The 18,029-nt window shown below is 35.4% G+C and overlaps 3 protein-coding genes across 7 annotated transcripts; all 3 read left to right on the forward strand.

Moving 5' to 3' along the window:
* Positions 1 to 49: 49 nt before the first annotated feature.
* On the forward strand, positions 50 to 9,294 carry LOC114533595 (uncharacterized protein C05D11.1-like). The gene is made up of 26 exons (XM_028555138.1): positions 50 to 193; positions 522 to 604; positions 967 to 1,125; positions 1,535 to 1,690; positions 1,916 to 1,969; positions 2,575 to 2,697; positions 2,895 to 3,146; positions 3,304 to 3,395; positions 3,463 to 3,565; positions 3,993 to 4,067; positions 4,240 to 4,350; positions 4,464 to 4,607; positions 5,016 to 5,201; positions 5,362 to 5,464; positions 5,799 to 5,929; positions 6,057 to 6,175; positions 6,280 to 6,341; positions 6,531 to 6,616; positions 7,097 to 7,251; positions 7,468 to 7,648; positions 7,735 to 7,784; positions 7,913 to 8,006; positions 8,140 to 8,256; positions 8,610 to 8,653; positions 8,747 to 8,899; positions 9,203 to 9,294. Exons 1-26 carry the CDS (start codon positions 52 to 54, stop codon positions 9,252 to 9,254), a joined length of 3,027 nt encoding a protein of 1,008 aa, XP_028410939.1. The 5' UTR covers positions 50 to 51; the 3' UTR covers positions 9,255 to 9,294.
* A 366-nt stretch (positions 9,295 to 9,660) lies between these two features.
* Positions 9,661 to 12,597, forward strand: LOC114533599 (protein STPG3-like). Of its 3 annotated transcripts, none has more exons than XM_028555148.1 (8): positions 9,661 to 9,744; positions 9,980 to 10,122; positions 10,402 to 10,454; positions 10,533 to 10,670; positions 11,009 to 11,215; positions 11,344 to 11,475; positions 11,683 to 11,820; positions 12,512 to 12,597. In XM_028555148.1, exons 2-7 carry the CDS (start codon positions 9,992 to 9,994, stop codon positions 11,808 to 11,810), a joined length of 789 nt encoding a protein of 262 aa, XP_028410949.1. In that variant the 5' UTR covers positions 9,661 to 9,744; positions 9,980 to 9,991; the 3' UTR covers positions 11,811 to 11,820; positions 12,512 to 12,597. The 3 variants fall into 3 exon arrangements, with proteins under 3 accessions (XP_028410949.1, XP_028410948.1, XP_028410947.1); XM_028555147.1 differs by lacking the exon at positions 12,512 to 12,597 and adding an exon at positions 11,901 to 11,989; XM_028555146.1 differs by lacking the exon at positions 12,512 to 12,597 and having other exon boundaries at positions 11,683 to 11,831.
* On the forward strand, positions 12,470 to 17,997 carry LOC114533597 (synaptotagmin-6-like). Of its 3 annotated transcripts, XM_028555144.1 has the most exons (7): positions 12,476 to 12,559; positions 14,544 to 14,592; positions 14,656 to 14,915; positions 15,641 to 15,750; positions 16,216 to 16,638; positions 16,999 to 17,113; positions 17,204 to 17,997. In XM_028555144.1, the coding sequence occupies exons 3-7, from the start codon at positions 14,672 to 14,674 to the stop codon at positions 17,503 to 17,505; spliced, it is 1,194 nt and encodes a 397-aa protein (XP_028410945.1). In that variant the 5' UTR covers positions 12,476 to 12,559; positions 14,544 to 14,592; positions 14,656 to 14,671; the 3' UTR covers positions 17,506 to 17,997. The 3 variants fall into 3 exon arrangements, with proteins under 3 accessions (XP_028410944.1, XP_028410945.1, XP_028410943.1); XM_028555143.1 differs by lacking the exon at positions 14,544 to 14,592 and having other exon boundaries at positions 12,470 to 12,559; XM_028555142.1 differs by lacking the exon at positions 12,476 to 12,559 and having other exon boundaries at positions 14,501 to 14,592.
* The last annotated feature ends 32 nt before the right edge of the window (positions 17,998 to 18,029 follow it).

Genomic DNA, 18,029 nt, shown 5'->3' on the forward strand with positions numbered 1-18,029 from the left:
TGTTTCCAGTTTTCAGAAATCTTGGAGGAAAAATTCCTTTTATTGAAAACCATGGCGGATCATTTTGAAAAACTATGTTCTTTTCGGTTTTTAAAAAGTTTACAAGTTGAGAAATATAAGTCAAAGAGGACTGGAGTTACTCTGTGTTTTGTTGACGTACCTGGACCGCTTGTTAATGGATTTTTTACCTTAGGTAAAGCTATAAAATAAGGTCATGCATTTTGCTCTAAAGTCCTTTGTTTAAATTTGTTGATGCAACTTGTTCGTAATATTTGTACATTTATTCTATTAAAATTTTATAATATGATGTTTCATGTAAGTTCATAAAATGTTGTGAAGACATGCAATGTGTCTGCTTCGCTATTTTTGGTGCTCAGGAATTGAAGTTTCTATATTTGAGAGTTTCAATTAGTTGCAATATTAAATGAAAACTAGATTTTGTAGTATATAATTTATCGTAAGTATTGTAAAATATTATAATAAATTGGATTATGCACTAAGACCTGGGTATTATAATCTAGCAACTGAGGCACATGATGATGATGGTCTGCCACACACATTGGAACATTTGGTGTTTATGGGCAGTGAAAATTATCCGTACAAGGTACAGTATGAAACTATATATGTAAATGTTGGTCGCATTTTACACTGTGGTGAACTGTCCATTTGGGTGCATAGTATTTATCATCTAGGAGTTCCCTTCCAGTTCGTTTTTCTAATTGTCCTTTGCAAATGCCAATATACCTGCAATATAGGGTATAACCTGCAAATATTTAAAATAGTATAAAAACCACAATTAGTAAGTCAATGATGACCTATTTTGATGAACTATTAACACAATTGGTTGAATGGATTTTTCCAACAATTAATTGTCACAATATTAAAGGCAAAGTGATATTGATCTCTAGGTTATAATGTTAAGACAAACTCATTAAATATGAAATGTATATTTTGTATTTTGTATAGGGTTTACTAGATCTTTTTGCAAACCGATGTTTGGCACAAGGAACAAATGCTTGGACAGACACGGACCACACTTGCTACACAATGACAACAGCTGGCAGTGAAGGATTCTTAAATCTTTTACCAATATACCTTGATCATATTCTGTACCCTACATTAACGGTAAATACTACATGCCTACTGCAATATTAACCAATCATAATTTTGTTTGTTTTGATTCATCGATCCCACATCTCACTTAACCAACAAAAGATATCTACTCTGCGAACAATTCCAGAAAGTACTTAGAGGCATAGCCAGGATTTGGAGGAAGGGGAGGCATCATGCAAGAACCTAGGTGGAGCCAGGCTGGCAGCGTGACTTGGATGGGCAAGATCACAAGAACACATATATGCTATTTTTTGCATTATTAACAGCATAACAATAGTTCACTTCATCTTCTCAGGAGAAGCCCAAAATTTTACCAGGGGGGTGCACCCCTGGCCCCTTGCCCTTGAGTTTTCACTGTCATCACCCATGATTTTGCAAAATATGATATAATTTCTGAATGTTGACCTATGTGTTATTGTAGGAATCAGCCTATCTAACTGAAGTTCATCATATCAATGGTGAGGGGGAAGATGCTGGTGTTGTTTATTCTGAAATGCAGGCCAGAGAAAATACAGGAGAAAGTCGAACGCATCTTACGTTTCTTAGAAATATGTATCCCGGAATCTGTGGGTACAAGGTGAGGGATTGTGGTTGATTTCTGATGGTCTGATAAGAACACAAGCGAGAGTGTCACACGCTTAAGTCAAAGTCTGGGCTGCCTATGAAGTATGAATAGAAATAATTCAAGGCCTGTTTGCAAATTAACCTGAAAAAACATGGAAATCTGATAGTTGCATGACACTTACTTTGGATTGCTAAGATCAGTCTTACAATCTTATTACAGCTTTTTAACTATTTTTAGTCGGAAACTGGTGGAATAATGGAAAATCTACGAACTTCTTGTAGCCACAAAAAGGTATTATACACCACACTGTGCACATTCTCTTTTAATGAAACCTAAAACTTTTCTTTTAATGAAACCTAAAACTTTTCTTCTAATGAAACCTAAAACTTTTCTTCTAATGAAACCTAAAACTTTTCTTCTAATGAAACCTAAAACTTTTCTTTTAATGAAACCTAAAACTTTTCTTTTAATGAAACCTAAAACTTTTCTTCTAATGAAACCTAAAACTTTTCTTTTAATGAAACCTAAAACTTTTCTTTTAATGAAACCTAAAACTTTTCTTTTAATGAAACCTAAAACTTTTCATTTAATGAAACCACATGTAAAACGTGGGATTTTATCAACAGAAATTTTATCCAGAGTTTCATGAGATTTTATTAAATGTTGCCACGAGCATTAAGAGGGAAACTTTTACGAAGATCTAGATCCTAATCGTCAACTTAAATGGTAACTTGTTACTATACTCACCGCAATATGCTGCAGATTTATATAGCACAGTCTGTACAGAGAAATCGAGAGTCTGTGTGAATTTAATAGTTAATAAGATATTATACTTCTAGATCTTTTGTTGAAAAGCGAACTTTGATTGTATATTTTTGTGATTATTTCATTATAAGGTGTGTGATTATCATCATCAATTCTATCGTCCTGAAAACTTGTGTTTGTTGATCACTGGACAAGTAAAACCTGAAGATGTTTTTGAGAGGATGAAATCATTCGAAGAAAAAATACTTTCTAACGTTAGTCAAAATATTTTACAGTCAAATATTTAAATTTGCGACTGTCGTGTCACTACTATGTCGCACTTTAGAGGAAATGAAACGTCGTTCGTTGGTATAATGCAGTCTTCAAGGTTAAGTTTGATAGAGTCGCAATCCCTTCAAACGCTCCAAATAGAAAAATGAGAATGAGTCAATTGCAAGTTGTGTCATTTCAGGATAAACGTCCAACTCATGTGAGACCCTGGCAAAGTCCAGTCCCAAATTTACCGGAATCAAAGATAACGAAAATTCAATTTCCTTCCGATGATGAAGAAACTGGCCAGGCGCTCATTGGCTACAGAGGGCCTAAGGCAACTGATGATTATTCTATTGAGGCAATAAAAGTCATTATGACATATCTTACAGACTCTCCTGTTGCCACACTGCAACAAATCTTAGTGGAATGTCCTGAACCTTATTGTAGCGATGTAAGTTGAACGAGATCTTTACCTCACTGCAATCCTTGGATATTGTACTGTACTGTCAACTCATGCAGAGATATCCTATTCCAATATATCAGTCTAAATGCTTCTTCTTGTTTTTCTTGTTACTGAATAATTTTAACCTAAGTCTATGTCTTTATAGGTTAGTTTTGATTTCATTGAAAACTCCGAAGGATGTCTTTATATCACAGCTGAGAATGTTCCTACGGAAAAACTAGATGATGTTATACCAAGGTAAATATTCTGTTTATATCTACTATCCTATCACTAAACGTCGAAATAATTCAGTGAATGATTGCAGGATAACTGAGGCAATTCAGGATATAGTTAAAGGAAAAGTTGAATTGGATATGAAAAGAATGTCTGCAGTTATCCATCGAGAGATCTTGGATGCTATGGACAAGGTATTTGAAGAAACCAGCGTTTTTAAAAACACGTTCTGCACTTGCGCTTTGTGTTTAAATTCTTTTGATTATTCGCGATTATTCGATGAATTTGAGTTTTGTATGTATGTGAGGTCTTTATTGGAAATTTAGCCACAACAAACGTGTGACTTTACATGGATAATAATACGATATTTATGTATATTAACATGATTCCATAGATTAAAAAATTACAAGTTTATATCAACCGTGTTTAAAAACTATTAAAAAGGCATCTATTTACAAAGCATCGTTTAAACCTTTCTGTTTTACCTTGGGGGAGGATGTAGTCGTGATTCTGTCCCCTTAATGTTCTTTGTTTCTTATCTGGCAAGAGTTCATAAAGATTATGTTCAGTATCTTTAATTATTTTTCTAAAAATTTTTTGACCAAGGTTTGTTTGTCCTAGATTGAGGATAAACCACACGAGAGTTTTGCTGGCTTCTGTATCGGAGATTTCTTATATTCCACTCAACCAAACCAGGTTTGATTCCTTCTTCTTTACATCATTTTATTCTTTCCAACACTGGATTTTGTCTGGATTCTTGTTTCACTAAGAATTTTCATCCACTGACGATACTGGTTAACCTTAAATTCGCTATCAGAGTAAGGAAATATTTTAAGGAGTCGAATCTCTTTCTCTCTTTTCATTTCAGCTTTTAGATAAAGTTGATACAATACGCCACTTGAAGGACTTGGCTCAGCAATCTCAAGATTTTTGGATTAAGTTTTTAGACAAATACTTTGTTAATGCAACGTCCATAACCGTACGTGTATTTATATATTGCTATAAATGAAAGGTTTCGTTTATTAAAACTGGCAAAATATTTCTTGCACACCTCGTATGAGACATGACGATGAAGATCAACGTTTATCACAGGTCATTGGTGAGCCAAGTCAAAAGTTAATGGCGGAGATGTCGAAAATAGAGGAAGACCGTGTAAAACAACAGCAGGAGAGGCTGGGGCCTAATGGTTTAAAAGAACGAGGGGAAAGATTAGAAAGAGCAAACAAGGAGAACGGGGTAAGGTTTCATTTCTTAAGTAATAAGAAAAGTTTTGGTTCACCAACTTTTACAGTCCCTTGAATGGCCGTCTGGAGTATAAACTCCAGTGTTACTAGAGGAGGAAATCTAAACTAAACTAACTTTATTTATACTGGATAGCTCTATCAGTTCTAAACTGTTCTTCCTAGAGATCCAATAAGGATCATCTCTTATGATCCAGTGTTACTACAGGAGGAAACCTAAACCTAACTAACTTTATACTTTAGCTAAACTGTTCTTCCTAGAAGAATCGCTATAGCCGAAAATGGATTATCTATCAGTTCTAAATTGTTTAAGAAAATCAGAATACCTTTAGAAAACCTTCAGCATTACAACTTCATAATCTTGAGATATAAGTGAAACTTGATCATTGTTTTCTCTTTAAAGATTGAGCCGCCATCAGAGTTGGTCAGTAGTCTTCCTATACCCTCCATCTCAAGTATCAACTTTCATGATGTGAAGACCGCAAGTAATCTCGGGAATATATCTGATGACGTCATCATCTCAAAATTTCCAGTCAACAATATACCATATTCATTCCAGTTGGATCATATTTCTTCTTTGTTTATTGAGGTGAGTTTTTGTGACATTTTATCAACCTAAGTATGGTAGAAAAGACTGATAACTTCCTGTGACTTAACTTTTGTCACACCCAACGACAAGAGCTCTGAGAAAAGGCAGCGTGTTAGTTAGCCTCGTCGATCACCCCACTTTTTCATTTGTTTGTTTCTAGATAACTGTCCTTCTTGATACTAGTGTTCTTCCTGATGATCTTAAAGACTACCTCAGTCTATATATTGCAGTAATACTGGAATCACCTGTCCTAAGAAATGGAGGTTAGTTGCTAACTAATAATCATTTTTATTATACATTATAGTAGTAAAAGCAATTTGATTGGCTAATAGTTGACAGATAAATCGCGCAATCACGCAAAATTCAGTTATTTGCTAGCAGATAACTGAGTTATCTGCAAGTGAGCTTTTGATATTAAATAAGGTTTTTCATTCGTTGATACTATGTTTAATATTCTTCAAATGTATAATAAAACAAATATTGAATTCGGTTTTTGTGATATGCAGCTGTGCCTTAAATAAGAAAGGATCCTAAAAAACGATTTGTTGCGGGGTTTTTAAAACTTCATATCACTTCCATGTTGTCATTGTTATGTAGTGGTGATATCACACGAGGATATTGTTGCCCAACTTACACAAGACACGCTAGATTATGGCACTTCTCTCGGACTCAATGGCAGAAGATTCTCACCTGGAAAGTTTCCACAACTTGCCGTTCTCAGATTTAAGGTATTAAACTCACATTCGTTATCTAATCTGCGTGTTTAGACTATCATCTGATGAAGGTGTGTTATTAGTGCAGACTCTACAAATCCTCCACCATCATCTTAAAATGTCGTATACTTGCATTATTTAGATTGAAACGGAAAAGTATAGTGTGGCTATTGAGCTACTTCGTGATTTATTGTACAATGTGCAGTTTACTGTTGAAAGAATTAAGGTCGTCGCTAAAAAGATGATTAAAGAAGTAACTCAGTAAGTGAACGAGCTCTTTTCTTTATCGCCTTGGTGTTAATACCACGGAAGAAATCCGTTGATTTTAAAGGGATGTGCTTGACAATTTCTCTAAATTCTTTTAGAATGAAACGGCAGGGTCGCACTATTGTGAATGCTTTGATTAAAGACAACACATTTTCCTCTGGTGAGTGTCTTTCAAATCTAACTTTGACAAGGAACTAGACCTGATGTGAGTTATTTTCAATTTCATTTGAAATACTCACGTGGGCGAGTTGATAACTCGCAATTTTGTTAACCGCAGTTGTAAAAGGAATAGGAAGAAAATAGCCTGCAAACTGTTTTCTGATTACAATATTTAACGTACTATGTTTAGAAAGTCCATACCGATCCTGCAACTTCATCCATCAACAACAATTTTTGAATAAAATATTGAAAGAAGTAAAAAACAATCCTGATAAGGTATGTCAAATGGTATTGTGTTTGGTATGGAATAGTTCATTGTTAGTGATGGTGCGGTGACTAAGCAGACAATTTGAAAAATTAGCTGGTCACGGTGGAAATTAAACCAACGAAGTTCATTTCTCAGCTTTTCCTGTTGCTAACTTAAAGTAGCGTCACCACAATATTTATTTGCCTGAGTACATACATTGTACAATATTTATTATGGTGTTATTGATATATTGGTTAATTTGATTCATTCTCGCGTGTATTTATTGACCACGTGTTGGTTGGTTTCATTCATTGTTCAACAGATGATCATCAACTGTGATCATCAACTGTGATCATCAACTGTGATCATCAACTGTGATCATCAACTGTGATCATCAACTGTGATCATCAACTGTGATCATCAACTGTGATCATCAACTGTGATCATCAATTGTGATCATTATTATTTATTCCTGTTATTATTTATTCCTGTATATCACCTGTCTATAGATCATCTCTGATTTGTCCAACCTGCGTGAAAAGCTGACCGATCACAAGAATTTACGTGTTCACGTGACCACGAATGTCAACAACCTTCCAGCGAATGCCCACAACATTTGGGAAAGTAATTTTATCCCAGGAATACCTGCGGCCGCTGCTAAACAGTAAGTATAGAAAAGTTATCATTCGTTGATTGACAAATGATTTGTTGAAAGATTATTTTCGTATTATACTCTTTCTCGTGAACGCCACGTTTATTTAAAACATCGACAGGAAAAGACAAGTCTAAAACTGACTATCGCTAAATAAACTTGTGATTACAAGCATCTTAATATTAACCCTAATACCAGCCTAATCTTTGACAAACATCTTCTGTTAAGAATGGTAGATCTACAGCACGTGAGTGTTTATCTACGACAAGATGATATCCAAAGTAAGATTATCGGAGTTGGTTCAGTGGAGTCTTCTTTCCTTATTCAATGCTGTCCTGGTATTCACAGTTTTACTCATCCTGATTTCGCTCCTATCATGGTTTTTATGGAGTGCTTGATTGCTTTGGAGGTAAATTTGAAAAAAATTGTGTATTTTAGAAACCTCTATTAGTTTTTTGGCAATAACACTGTCAATCATGTTGCATGTGTTTATAGGGTCCTATGTGGCGTCAAATTCGTGGCTTAGGTTTATCGTACCATTACAGGTAAGAAAATGGATTAATATCATTATCATTACAGGTAAGAAAATGGATTAATATCATTATCATTACAGGTAGGAAAATGGATACTAAGTTTCAAGAGTAAATTAAGGACGGTTTTGTATCTTTTTTAGCATGTTTTGTGACCCAGGACAAGGATTGATATACTTCATCTTATTTAAAGCAAGTCATCTTGCCAAAGCATACGAGAAAGCTGATGAAATAATGGTTAGAAATTAAATTAGAAGTAGACTAAATGATGGAGAACATTTTTGAAATCTTGTTTGTTCGCGATAACATGTGATTAAACTATAAGAAGATTGTAGCTAAGCCACAATTCTATCAACTCTTGTTTATTCAGAGTGATTACTTGTCTGGAAAGGTCCCATTTGAAGCGGTCCAGTTGGAGTCTGCGATCAGCAGTGTTATTTTTGAAATCATTGGCCAAGAAGAGTCAGTCGGTGACGCTGCGTTCGAGGTAATTGAAGTCTTCTTATCGTATCTTTTAGTTGCCTGTTCCATCTACTACTTGGAGAAAGCGAGTATAGGCTGTTCTTCCTGTAGTACAGTAGTAGCTAACACTGGATAAAAAATGCACTATTCTTGCTTGACCTGCTAAAAGAACAGTTTAGAACTGATAGGGTTATCCGGTATAAATAAAATTAGTTTAGTTTAGAACCTTAAGTTTCCTCTTGGATCAATGAGAGATGATCCTTACTGGAACTCCATGCATGCAGGAAGAACAGTTTAGAATTGTCACTAAACTGAACGCGGTTTTAATAAATTACGGATATAAATTGCCCTGTAATAAAACTTTTGTTTTTTTCTTAGAATCTGTTGTCAGGGTTAAGAAATGTTGGAAAAGACTTTAATAAGTACTGTTGCATGTTTATTTATATTACATTTAGCTCCCAGAGATTAATACTCTTCCAAGCCACAATTATAAACTAAGAATATTTTTGTTTTAGACTTTTGTTAGAAAAGATTTCTAAAGTTTCATTGGAAGATTTGAGACGTGTTGGAAAGAAATATTTCACTAAACTTTTCTCGGTGGCGCAATCCAACTGTGCTGTTTGTTGCCATCCTTCAAAAGTTGATGAAATTCAAACCTCCTTTCAAAAGTAAGGATTTGCAGAATTGTAGATAGCCTCAGATGAAATCATACAAGCGACGTGGATGATGATAACATTTTGACTATCATATCTTGTCTTTGACAGCCGTGATAAAAACAGTAATGAAAGGAACTTGAGTAGCCATAGTCTTTACAAACAACTGCTGTCCAGTTAGACCGATGTTTAAAAAAAAAACACATAAAAAAGAACAATTTTGCATTAACCCAAACAAAAACATGTCTGAGTATATGTGCTGTGCTTCAATCTAATTTCCTGGCCATGACTCGCGTCTTTTAAACTCTCTATGTTTAGATTTGGTCGGGAACTTATCGTCGTCTCGTCATTGGATGAGGAAATGAAATGATAACCGCATGAGAAAAGAGATGAACCACAGTGGTAGATAGAGACTGTTTACGATAATAAATAATATTTTTATCTTTATTTATTAAATTGAGTGCTAATGATATTAAAATTTTAACAAATTTAGTCCATTTTTAAATCCCAAGTCTTTATTGAGTTTGCATATGAGATGTAATATTATAATTTAACAAAATTTATCAATTGTGAGCCTCATATTTCATCTGCACGGAGCATATCATATTACAAGAGACGTCTGACGCATCAAAACGAAGAGTGTTTCTTGAGATTTTGACAAAAACTGTGTCCATTTCTATTTTCATGGCAACATGTATTGTGTGTTAAGTTCTGAGCAGATTGTAAACTGTCAAAATTGGATTAACATTACAATACAACTGAACTGACTGCATGTTGATCGTGAAACTCCGTTGCTAAGGGAATGATTTATGATTAATGGTGTAAAATATTACGAGACGATTTCAACGAGAATTTAAGACGTACGTATAATATATTTATTAAAATTCATTTCAAATGAAATATCTTGTGTATTAATGTTCTAATCCTCGCTAAGCGTTCTTCATGAAACATAATCATTGATTTATTTACATGGATGGCGGCGTTAGTAACTGTTAGTCTGTTACTACAGAAATACCAGAAGAAAACCTGCAGTTAGTTAATTAAAATATAGTGTAAGTACGAAATTAAGCCATAAAGTCATTCTTGACTCTTCAGCTATGTTAATCAATGTCTATGAACAGCGGAAAAATTTATATTCAATGGACAAGAGATGGAAAACTTGCTGGTTCTCGCGTTCCCAGCGTTACACAATATCAAGAAAAGCGGTTGATGCCCACAAAAATAAGCCTTTGTACAAGGTTAGTATAGATAATATCAGGAGTGCCATTAAGGGCATTAACTTCATCGGAAGCGAGATATTGTGTCAAACTAGAAACACCAGTTTTTAATATCCAACTAAGGCCCTATTTACACTCCTCAATTTACCTAAGTTTGGCAAGCCTTGACCCATTTATCCGTGCTAACTAGTGCAAATATGGGGCACGGATAAAATATGGAAGGGCACATATTTTAGTCAAACTATGCCCATAGACTAGTGTAGTGCTAACGAGATCTAAATTACTGTCATATCATTTCAGGAAATATGAAAGAGCTCGTGCTGATAAGATAAATGAAAGACGGGAAGAAGATGGTACAGTGATAGTAATATCATCACAAATGCTTACCTCAACTTGCACAATTGACTGATGATTGATTTATGATTTTTCAGAAGAGGATCAAAGCCGTTCTTTCATGAGGTTAAACCTGGATACACCATCTCCAACAGCCTATAATATACCAACTAACCCACCTAATATGACCAAGCCCCCAGCGTTTACAATGAGACCCAAGACATATCCCGAGAAAAGTAGGTTTTTAGAACGTTTTGTTATTAGCAGTTAGCTGTGATCTTTTCGTTTCTCGTGCATGTAGTTTAATGATGTAGTTTAATGGTCGTTCACAAAATACGCGACCCTCTTGGTTACTTTTTGACAACCTCATACCCCTTAGTGACGTTGTGTGACGATTACAATGTATCCCTTCAAATATTACGTGACGCTGAACCATATACCCCTCCCACCCCTGGTCACCTGGCATCTCGTGATGTAACCAAACACCTCCCCCTTCCCATCGCGCAGAGCGTCACGTATTTTAAGAACGATCCATTGGTAGTGAAGTGAAATATCCCTCCTCTGTTATTCCTAGCGGGTGGTGACCGAGTGTCCTGGGGCAAGGAATGGTTTAGTAACAGCAATCAATGGTCGCTGAGAACAGATTTTGATAGCAAGAATAAGTGGCCTTCACCATCTGATCATGTCCCAAGATCTACAATTGGCTGGCCCCAACTAACGTTTCATCAATCTCCGTCACACAGTATCGGCACAAGAAAGGAATTCATGCTCGTCTCTAAAGGTTTGTAGACATTTATTAAGCTGCAAATAAAAACAGAAAAGAACCCAGGTGTGATAGCATTACGACGCCAGCGATATGTTGGTGTGCAGGTTGAAATACTTTTATCAATAATCATCATCTCTTTTTAGATGCAAAATCTTTTCCTAGTCCATGTAGTTATGATCGTTCACAGAGTCAAAATAAAACTCTTGCTAACTCACCCAGTTTTACAATACAGCAAGGACGGAGACAAGGAACGCTTCCTTTTATTCCTAGAAATGGTAAGCTTTGTTTTTACTGTTTGTATAGTTTCTATAAACAGACGATTTGAACACAAATAATTATATATAGGTATAGGGTATTACAAGCTGCTGTACTTCAATTCAAACCCTCAGGCCAAATAATTCACCATTATCACTTCAGTCTAAGTTTTCTTTGTATTGTGTATTGCTAATTTTTGCTTTTAATAATAATCACCAATTTTTCAGGTTCATCACCAGGGCCTGGCTCCTATAACCCGAAAGTATTTAAAACCAGCTCGAAGGTTCGGCGGCCTGCGTTCACGATCGCTAAATCTCCAAGAGTAATCGGAATCACCCGGAATTGTACATTTTAAGATCCTGGAGGTACAGTTGCTCATCACCTTGCCCTGGATCGACAATTTTAATAGACTCACATTGACCATGCATGTGGCATGTCTTTTTAGAAACTGACCAAATCTATCATCTATGTAGTCGACATCCATGGGTGCAGACCATTGCAGTGGTCTTAAGACTGCCAGTCTATCAGGTCCAGTGGTCTAATACGAGTGCACATCTGCATGGCAGAGTATTTGACAGTGAAATTAACAGATTAAGAATGAATTAAGACTAATATTACAACTTTTAGCGCATTACTGTACATATATAGTCTTTTTATCAGTGTTTGACTTTCCTCAACCGCAGATATACAGCTTAAAAAGTATTAATTTGTCATACAAACGTCACGTTTTTTGATATTCCTCTTTTTTACTCCAGAAACGTGTCCCCCAGGCGCTAGCACAAAAGCAAACTCATAAAAAATTTGACAAGCGGCTAGTGCATGAGGGGAACTAAAATATTTCATAGCAGATTACACGGTCTACTAAGTTTGTTGAATTATCTGACATTACCACGATGTGCTTTAGTGACCATGCGTCAAAATTCAAGTTGCATTGTATATTGTGTTTGCCGCTTGTAATCAAAGCTCTTACTTTTGACGAAGACTGGACTTTATATCCTGTTCCGTCTTCAGTTGTTTGATGTCACAAGTCATGATCAGTTCAGTTTCATCATTTAGATGTTTTATACACAGAAAGACGATGTAGAATGTCCGTGACTTAACAAGGTTAGTATATCATTATACACATGAGTTTAAAGCTGTGAAAATCTTACTGGAAACGCGTGTTCTGTATCTGTATTCATGCAAGGTTATATTGGAGTTCAATCTCGCGCGTGCTTTGAAACAAGTATTTGTTTACATATGTAAACAGACTAGCATTTGTCAGAGTAAAAAAATATTTTGAATTTGATCATATAACGGCAAAATGATTATGACATGTAGTTTAGTTTTCCTATTCCAATAAATTTCATGTTTTGAAGACTAGTGCATGGCTGCCCAGCAACGCTCAGTAACGGCTCAACAATGTATGGTGTCTGATAGGGCACCACATCATAAATAGGGTTACTTCAAATTAAAGTGTTTATCCTTTTTCCTACCCTGTCATTATAACCGTAGAAATTTAACGAGAACTTCGTAATTTTCAGCAAGCGGGTTTTTATACAAGAATTATAATTAAACTGCACCAAATAGTTCCTATTTGCAATGATGGAGTTCAGAAAGCTGTTTTTTCTAGTTCGTCACCAAATTTAACGGGATATAAAAGCTGCTCAGCATTCACGTAAAAAATTGCGTCGAGGCTTTCACTCCTGCGGGCTGCGTCCCATCGCTGACAGGAACAATCATATCATATCTGACAGGAACAATACTCAATTATCGTGGTTGTATCGCTAAAATAATCTTTCAAACCTGTGCTAGTCCAATCCGTGCATGTATATATAGCAATAAGTTGTCTGAACTACCGGAACAAGATATTTCAAACATGTTGGCGAAGTGTTATGATATTAGTATAGTTTTTCTACGTATTTCCCCTCTCTAATTTCCCCTGGACGTCTGTGATTTGCCCTATATTGTGTGATCTTAATTATATGACCCCATCATCCCGTGGTCGTATATATAGAGCATTTACATGCATTAAAGCTAGACCCTTACACCATCATGAAGTTGGTTTCTAGTCCATCACTATTATGATTCGGAAACAAGCAGGGTACAAATAACTTTGTTTTGTTGCAAATATTTCGTCTTACAGTAAAAGTTCTTAGTGATTTGTCTCTAAAGATTCTTTGTGACAAAGGGTCTAATCCCCTCCATGCATGTCGGAAAGTATATTCAATATATACATCCAGATAACAGGATGGTTTGATCAACTACCCAAAATACACAAGAAAACGTTTCAGAATACACTTTATGAAACTATTTTATATTGTTTGATATTTAAAAAGATGTTCTGCATGGTTTTAACTTTATAGCACTAAGGATGTTGTTACGTATAAAGCTGGCTTACTTAGCTAGATCTTGCTACAGTAGCCACCGCCATTCAAGTCATAAGGAATATAAAACAAAAATATAAAGTTATATATAAGTCAATTGAAAGCAAGAGGTTTCATGTTTATATAAAGCTGATTCCCCGGCTATAGCTTATTTGCATCATAAGTGATATTAGTCAGTCATTTCTTTGTCATATCATGACAAAAGACCTTCAGTACTAAACATCATTGTTAGAGCTTTATATAGATGATGTTTATATACAAACAATTTCGATTCCTTTAGTGCGTTTTTTAAGACTTAACTTCAATTCTTTCTAAAGCAATTCAACAGAAGATTAATAATGAAACTACAAATTTCGGGATTGTTTCAAACTGTTAGTAATTTATGCAAGCGGGCCTTCGTCTGAAATTAAATTTAAAATTTGAAAAGTCTTTGTGTTTTGGAAATTGCCGTTTATAAGTGAGAGATGCTTTATTCTGTCAGGAAACGTGGACATTGGATCAAAAAAGTTCAGTTAAATATTGTTTTTGCTTTTACTTGGCAGTCTTAAAGAAATGTATATGCTTACGTAGAAGGTAAAGTTGATAAAATCCTCAGGCTCAACTGTTTCCTAATTCCGTTATGGTTTCAGTTAACGTATATTGTTTTATCTTCGATTTTGTAGAATGCGACTAGCACGCAGAATTGAATAATAAGCTAACCACTGACATAATCCATATTGCAGAACGTTCATGCTGTAATTGTTAATAATTCTGACTTGTTCTTGAAACCAGGTAAAACTAACTTTGTTAGGGCTTAATAAATTATTATATTAACAATTATGTCATTTATTTAAGTGCAACGAGACGCAGTATGAAGAAAATCGTTGTTTTATCTGTCGCCATCATCGCTGTCATTCTTGTATTTGCTTTTGCTTTCATCACGTACATATATCGACGACGGCGTTCTCGTCATGCGTTTGGGAATAAACCAGCTCCATTTAGCCCAAGTTACAATGTCGTAACTGCGTCTGGTATGGACACTACCGTTGATACCCTGGGAGCTAGTGTTGGGCCAGATGTGTCTCCTGTTACTCCAACAGAATTCTTTAGCGCAGGTACGTGTTTCATTCTGTTACGTGCATGCATGGCTATAATTTTTTACCACTGGATCTGCTTTACCTTTCACAAATTATCCTTTCTGGATTTCTAGGAAGAACAACTTAGAATTCTAATGTAAAATTTGTTGAAAAGCCCTTGATTATGCACTTTCTCTATTTACTAAATTATACGTAGACAGTTAGCTGAATAAACAAAGGCTAAAAAGAGAACAAACCTGAGCGGTTGGACACACGGAAAACATCGTCAAATTTTGAAGTCCAGTCCTGCGGCAGGAATCGTAGAGATGTCTCCGCGTTTCCGCAGTCATCCTCTCTAAGTTTCGTAGAAAGTGACTTGTTGGATTACGCCAGATTTTGCGTTCCAATAATTATTTGGATTATTTGATATCGGATTTAGCGATTCCATAGCTCAGCTGCCCAAAGAGCGAACGCGTAGAGGCCTGAGTTGAATGATCAGAAATGTATATTTGTTACATATTTTACGTTAGTTAAGTTAAATGCTTAATCAAAAAGAGATTATCCTCACTGGCGCTCTAGAAAGATCAGTTTTAAACCGATGCAACATAATTATAAAGAATTCAAAGAAGTCTCTTTTAGGTTAGCTAGTGGTAATACTTGACCAATAATTGATTACCGTCTATAAATCAGTTCAAAACTGTGCATGATGTTTCAGCAGGTTCCTTGTCTGCACTAGAACTGGAACCAAAAATTTTATATTTTAGATTACGTGTCCCAGACTTCACGTCACGCTCTCAAAAAAGAAATATCTCGTTCTTCCATGATGTCATTTGGTGAGATAGATTTAGGTGAAATAGATCCATCTATGTATGAGGTAACATGCCTTTGTTCTTCTTTGATCTTTTTCCTCTAAACTGTTTTGTTTAGATTAAATCATTATCAAAAGAGTGATAGGAATAAAGCTGAAGATTTAAGCGCGTCTCTTGGCTTTAGCACTTGGTGATCAACTCCAGATCAGTGGAAAAATATTTATCAAATCGAGTAAAATATTCATTGTATATAGGTTTTGACCTAATGTTGAGTAGATGTTATGTGCAGCTTAGCGGAATTTGCTCCCTTCCACAAGGCATAATTCGGCAATATGTGTGAAGTTGACCACCAAGTATTTCGCTATGTGTTAGTCTTGAGTAAAACCCACCTATACTCACCGTTTGCAAAAGTTTTTCTTATTGCATTGATAAAATTTTAAATCACATTCAGCTCCAAACATTATCAGTTTGAAAACATTATCTAAACTCCGAGGATTTTTTAAAAATATGATTTGAATTAAATTATCTAGATGGAGAACGAAGACGACAGCCCTTCTCAAACGCCAGAGCTTGGTGAAATTAAATTTTCCCTCCTTTATGATACATTTCGAAATATTCTCCGAGTCACGTTGATGGCTGCCTTCAATCTCGCCAAACCTGAAGGAGATGATTCAAAACACCTGAACCCATATGTAACTATAAATTTACAACCAGAATATCGTCATCTTCTACAATCAAAAGTACAGCAAAAAACCAGAGCACCGATTTTCAATGAAAAATTTGAGTTCGAAGTTCTGCTTTCAAATTTATATTCTCAGACACTTTGGTTTACTGTTTTTAATTTTTTAACTGGATCTCGCCACACTGTGATTGGTCAAGCGGTGTTGCCGTTGGAAGATTTACAACCGTCAGTAGAACAGATATTTAACTTGGACCTGAATCCTACGACTGAGGTAATATGATCTTTTAGCCCCGTTTACACTACACTCAATTTATTGGCACGGCACGGCTAAAATGGGTACCCGTGCCAAATTCATTTGTGCATCGGCCTTTGTTTTGGTTGCCTGAACACTAATGAAATGGGCACGGTACCAATTTTAGCCATGCCGTGCCAATATATTCAGTGTAGTGTAAACGGGGCTTTTAATATAACAGTAAATTAATACATATATATACAATTTATACATATATTAAACCACTCAAGTACAGACTCAAACCACAGAGTAAGCTAACCAATAAAAGCAATGATTGCTAGATATCTTACAATAAATTCAAATTTACAAATATTCTGAGTATTGTGTTAATTCTCTTAGCGAATGCAACTGGGTGATATTTTGTTTTCACTGGGATATCTTCGCATTGCTGGTCGTCTAACGTTGATTGTTATGAAAGCTCGCAATTTGCCTCAAGCTAGCGTCAAGGGAACAGGTATGTGAGTCAATTTTATGATTCATACTATCATAGATAGACAGCAAAACATGATTTATACTAAATATAAAAGTTCAAAATATTTTTTAGATGCTTATGTAAAAGTAACATTGATTCAAAATGGCCGGCGGACAAAAAAGAAAAAGACCTCAACAAAAAAGAATCAGGTTAATCCGGTTTTCAACGAGGCTGTATCATTTGACATCGCTAGCGAGGGCTTGGAAACTACTGGCATATTATTAACAGTGATTCATGAAAACAAAATAATTGGTTGCGTTCTTGTTGGAGGAAATACGGATGGTAAAGAGTTGGAGCACTGGAGACGAATGAAGATATCAGACAAGCCTGTGGCTGAGTGGCATGCTCTGCAAGACGGAAGAAAATTTTACTAAATAATAAATTTTGTATGATGTGAGCCAAGCTCATGAAATCAACCTTGCAAATACTTCATTATGAAATAGTCAAAACTGAGGCAACTCACAAAAATATATGCATGGGCGTACCCAAGGTCAGGGAAGAGAGGCCGAGGATAAAGTTTCTATACTAAAATTACGAAATTTCTGCTGAGGCCTTCTCGCCAATGAATATATGATCGATTTTAGAGACGATCAGGAATCACGATAGTATGCAAATGATTTATTGAGAGCTTTGTTTCTGGTAGAGATCACATCAGTGTATCGATATAGCTTTATCACATCGTCTGCGGGATAATTAGACCTCAAGACACGTGTTTATATTAACGAATAACTTGTCTGTTAGTAAAATATTCAGATAAACAACCGGTGCACAGGACTACAGTGCAAACTAGAATTTAAAAAAAGGACTAAATATTTGATAAAATTGACTATAAGAGCTTGCAAGAATTTATATATCCAATAGACCTTTCTTATAATGACGTCAAACGCGGAAAGTCTGA

This window comes from Dendronephthya gigantea, unplaced genomic scaffold, assembly GCF_004324835.1.
Source record: "Dendronephthya gigantea isolate DGI-Jeju-01 unplaced genomic scaffold, DenGig_1.0 000093F, whole genome shotgun sequence".
In the NCBI taxonomy this organism is placed as follows: domain Eukaryota; kingdom Metazoa; phylum Cnidaria; class Anthozoa; order Malacalcyonacea; family Nephtheidae; genus Dendronephthya; species Dendronephthya gigantea.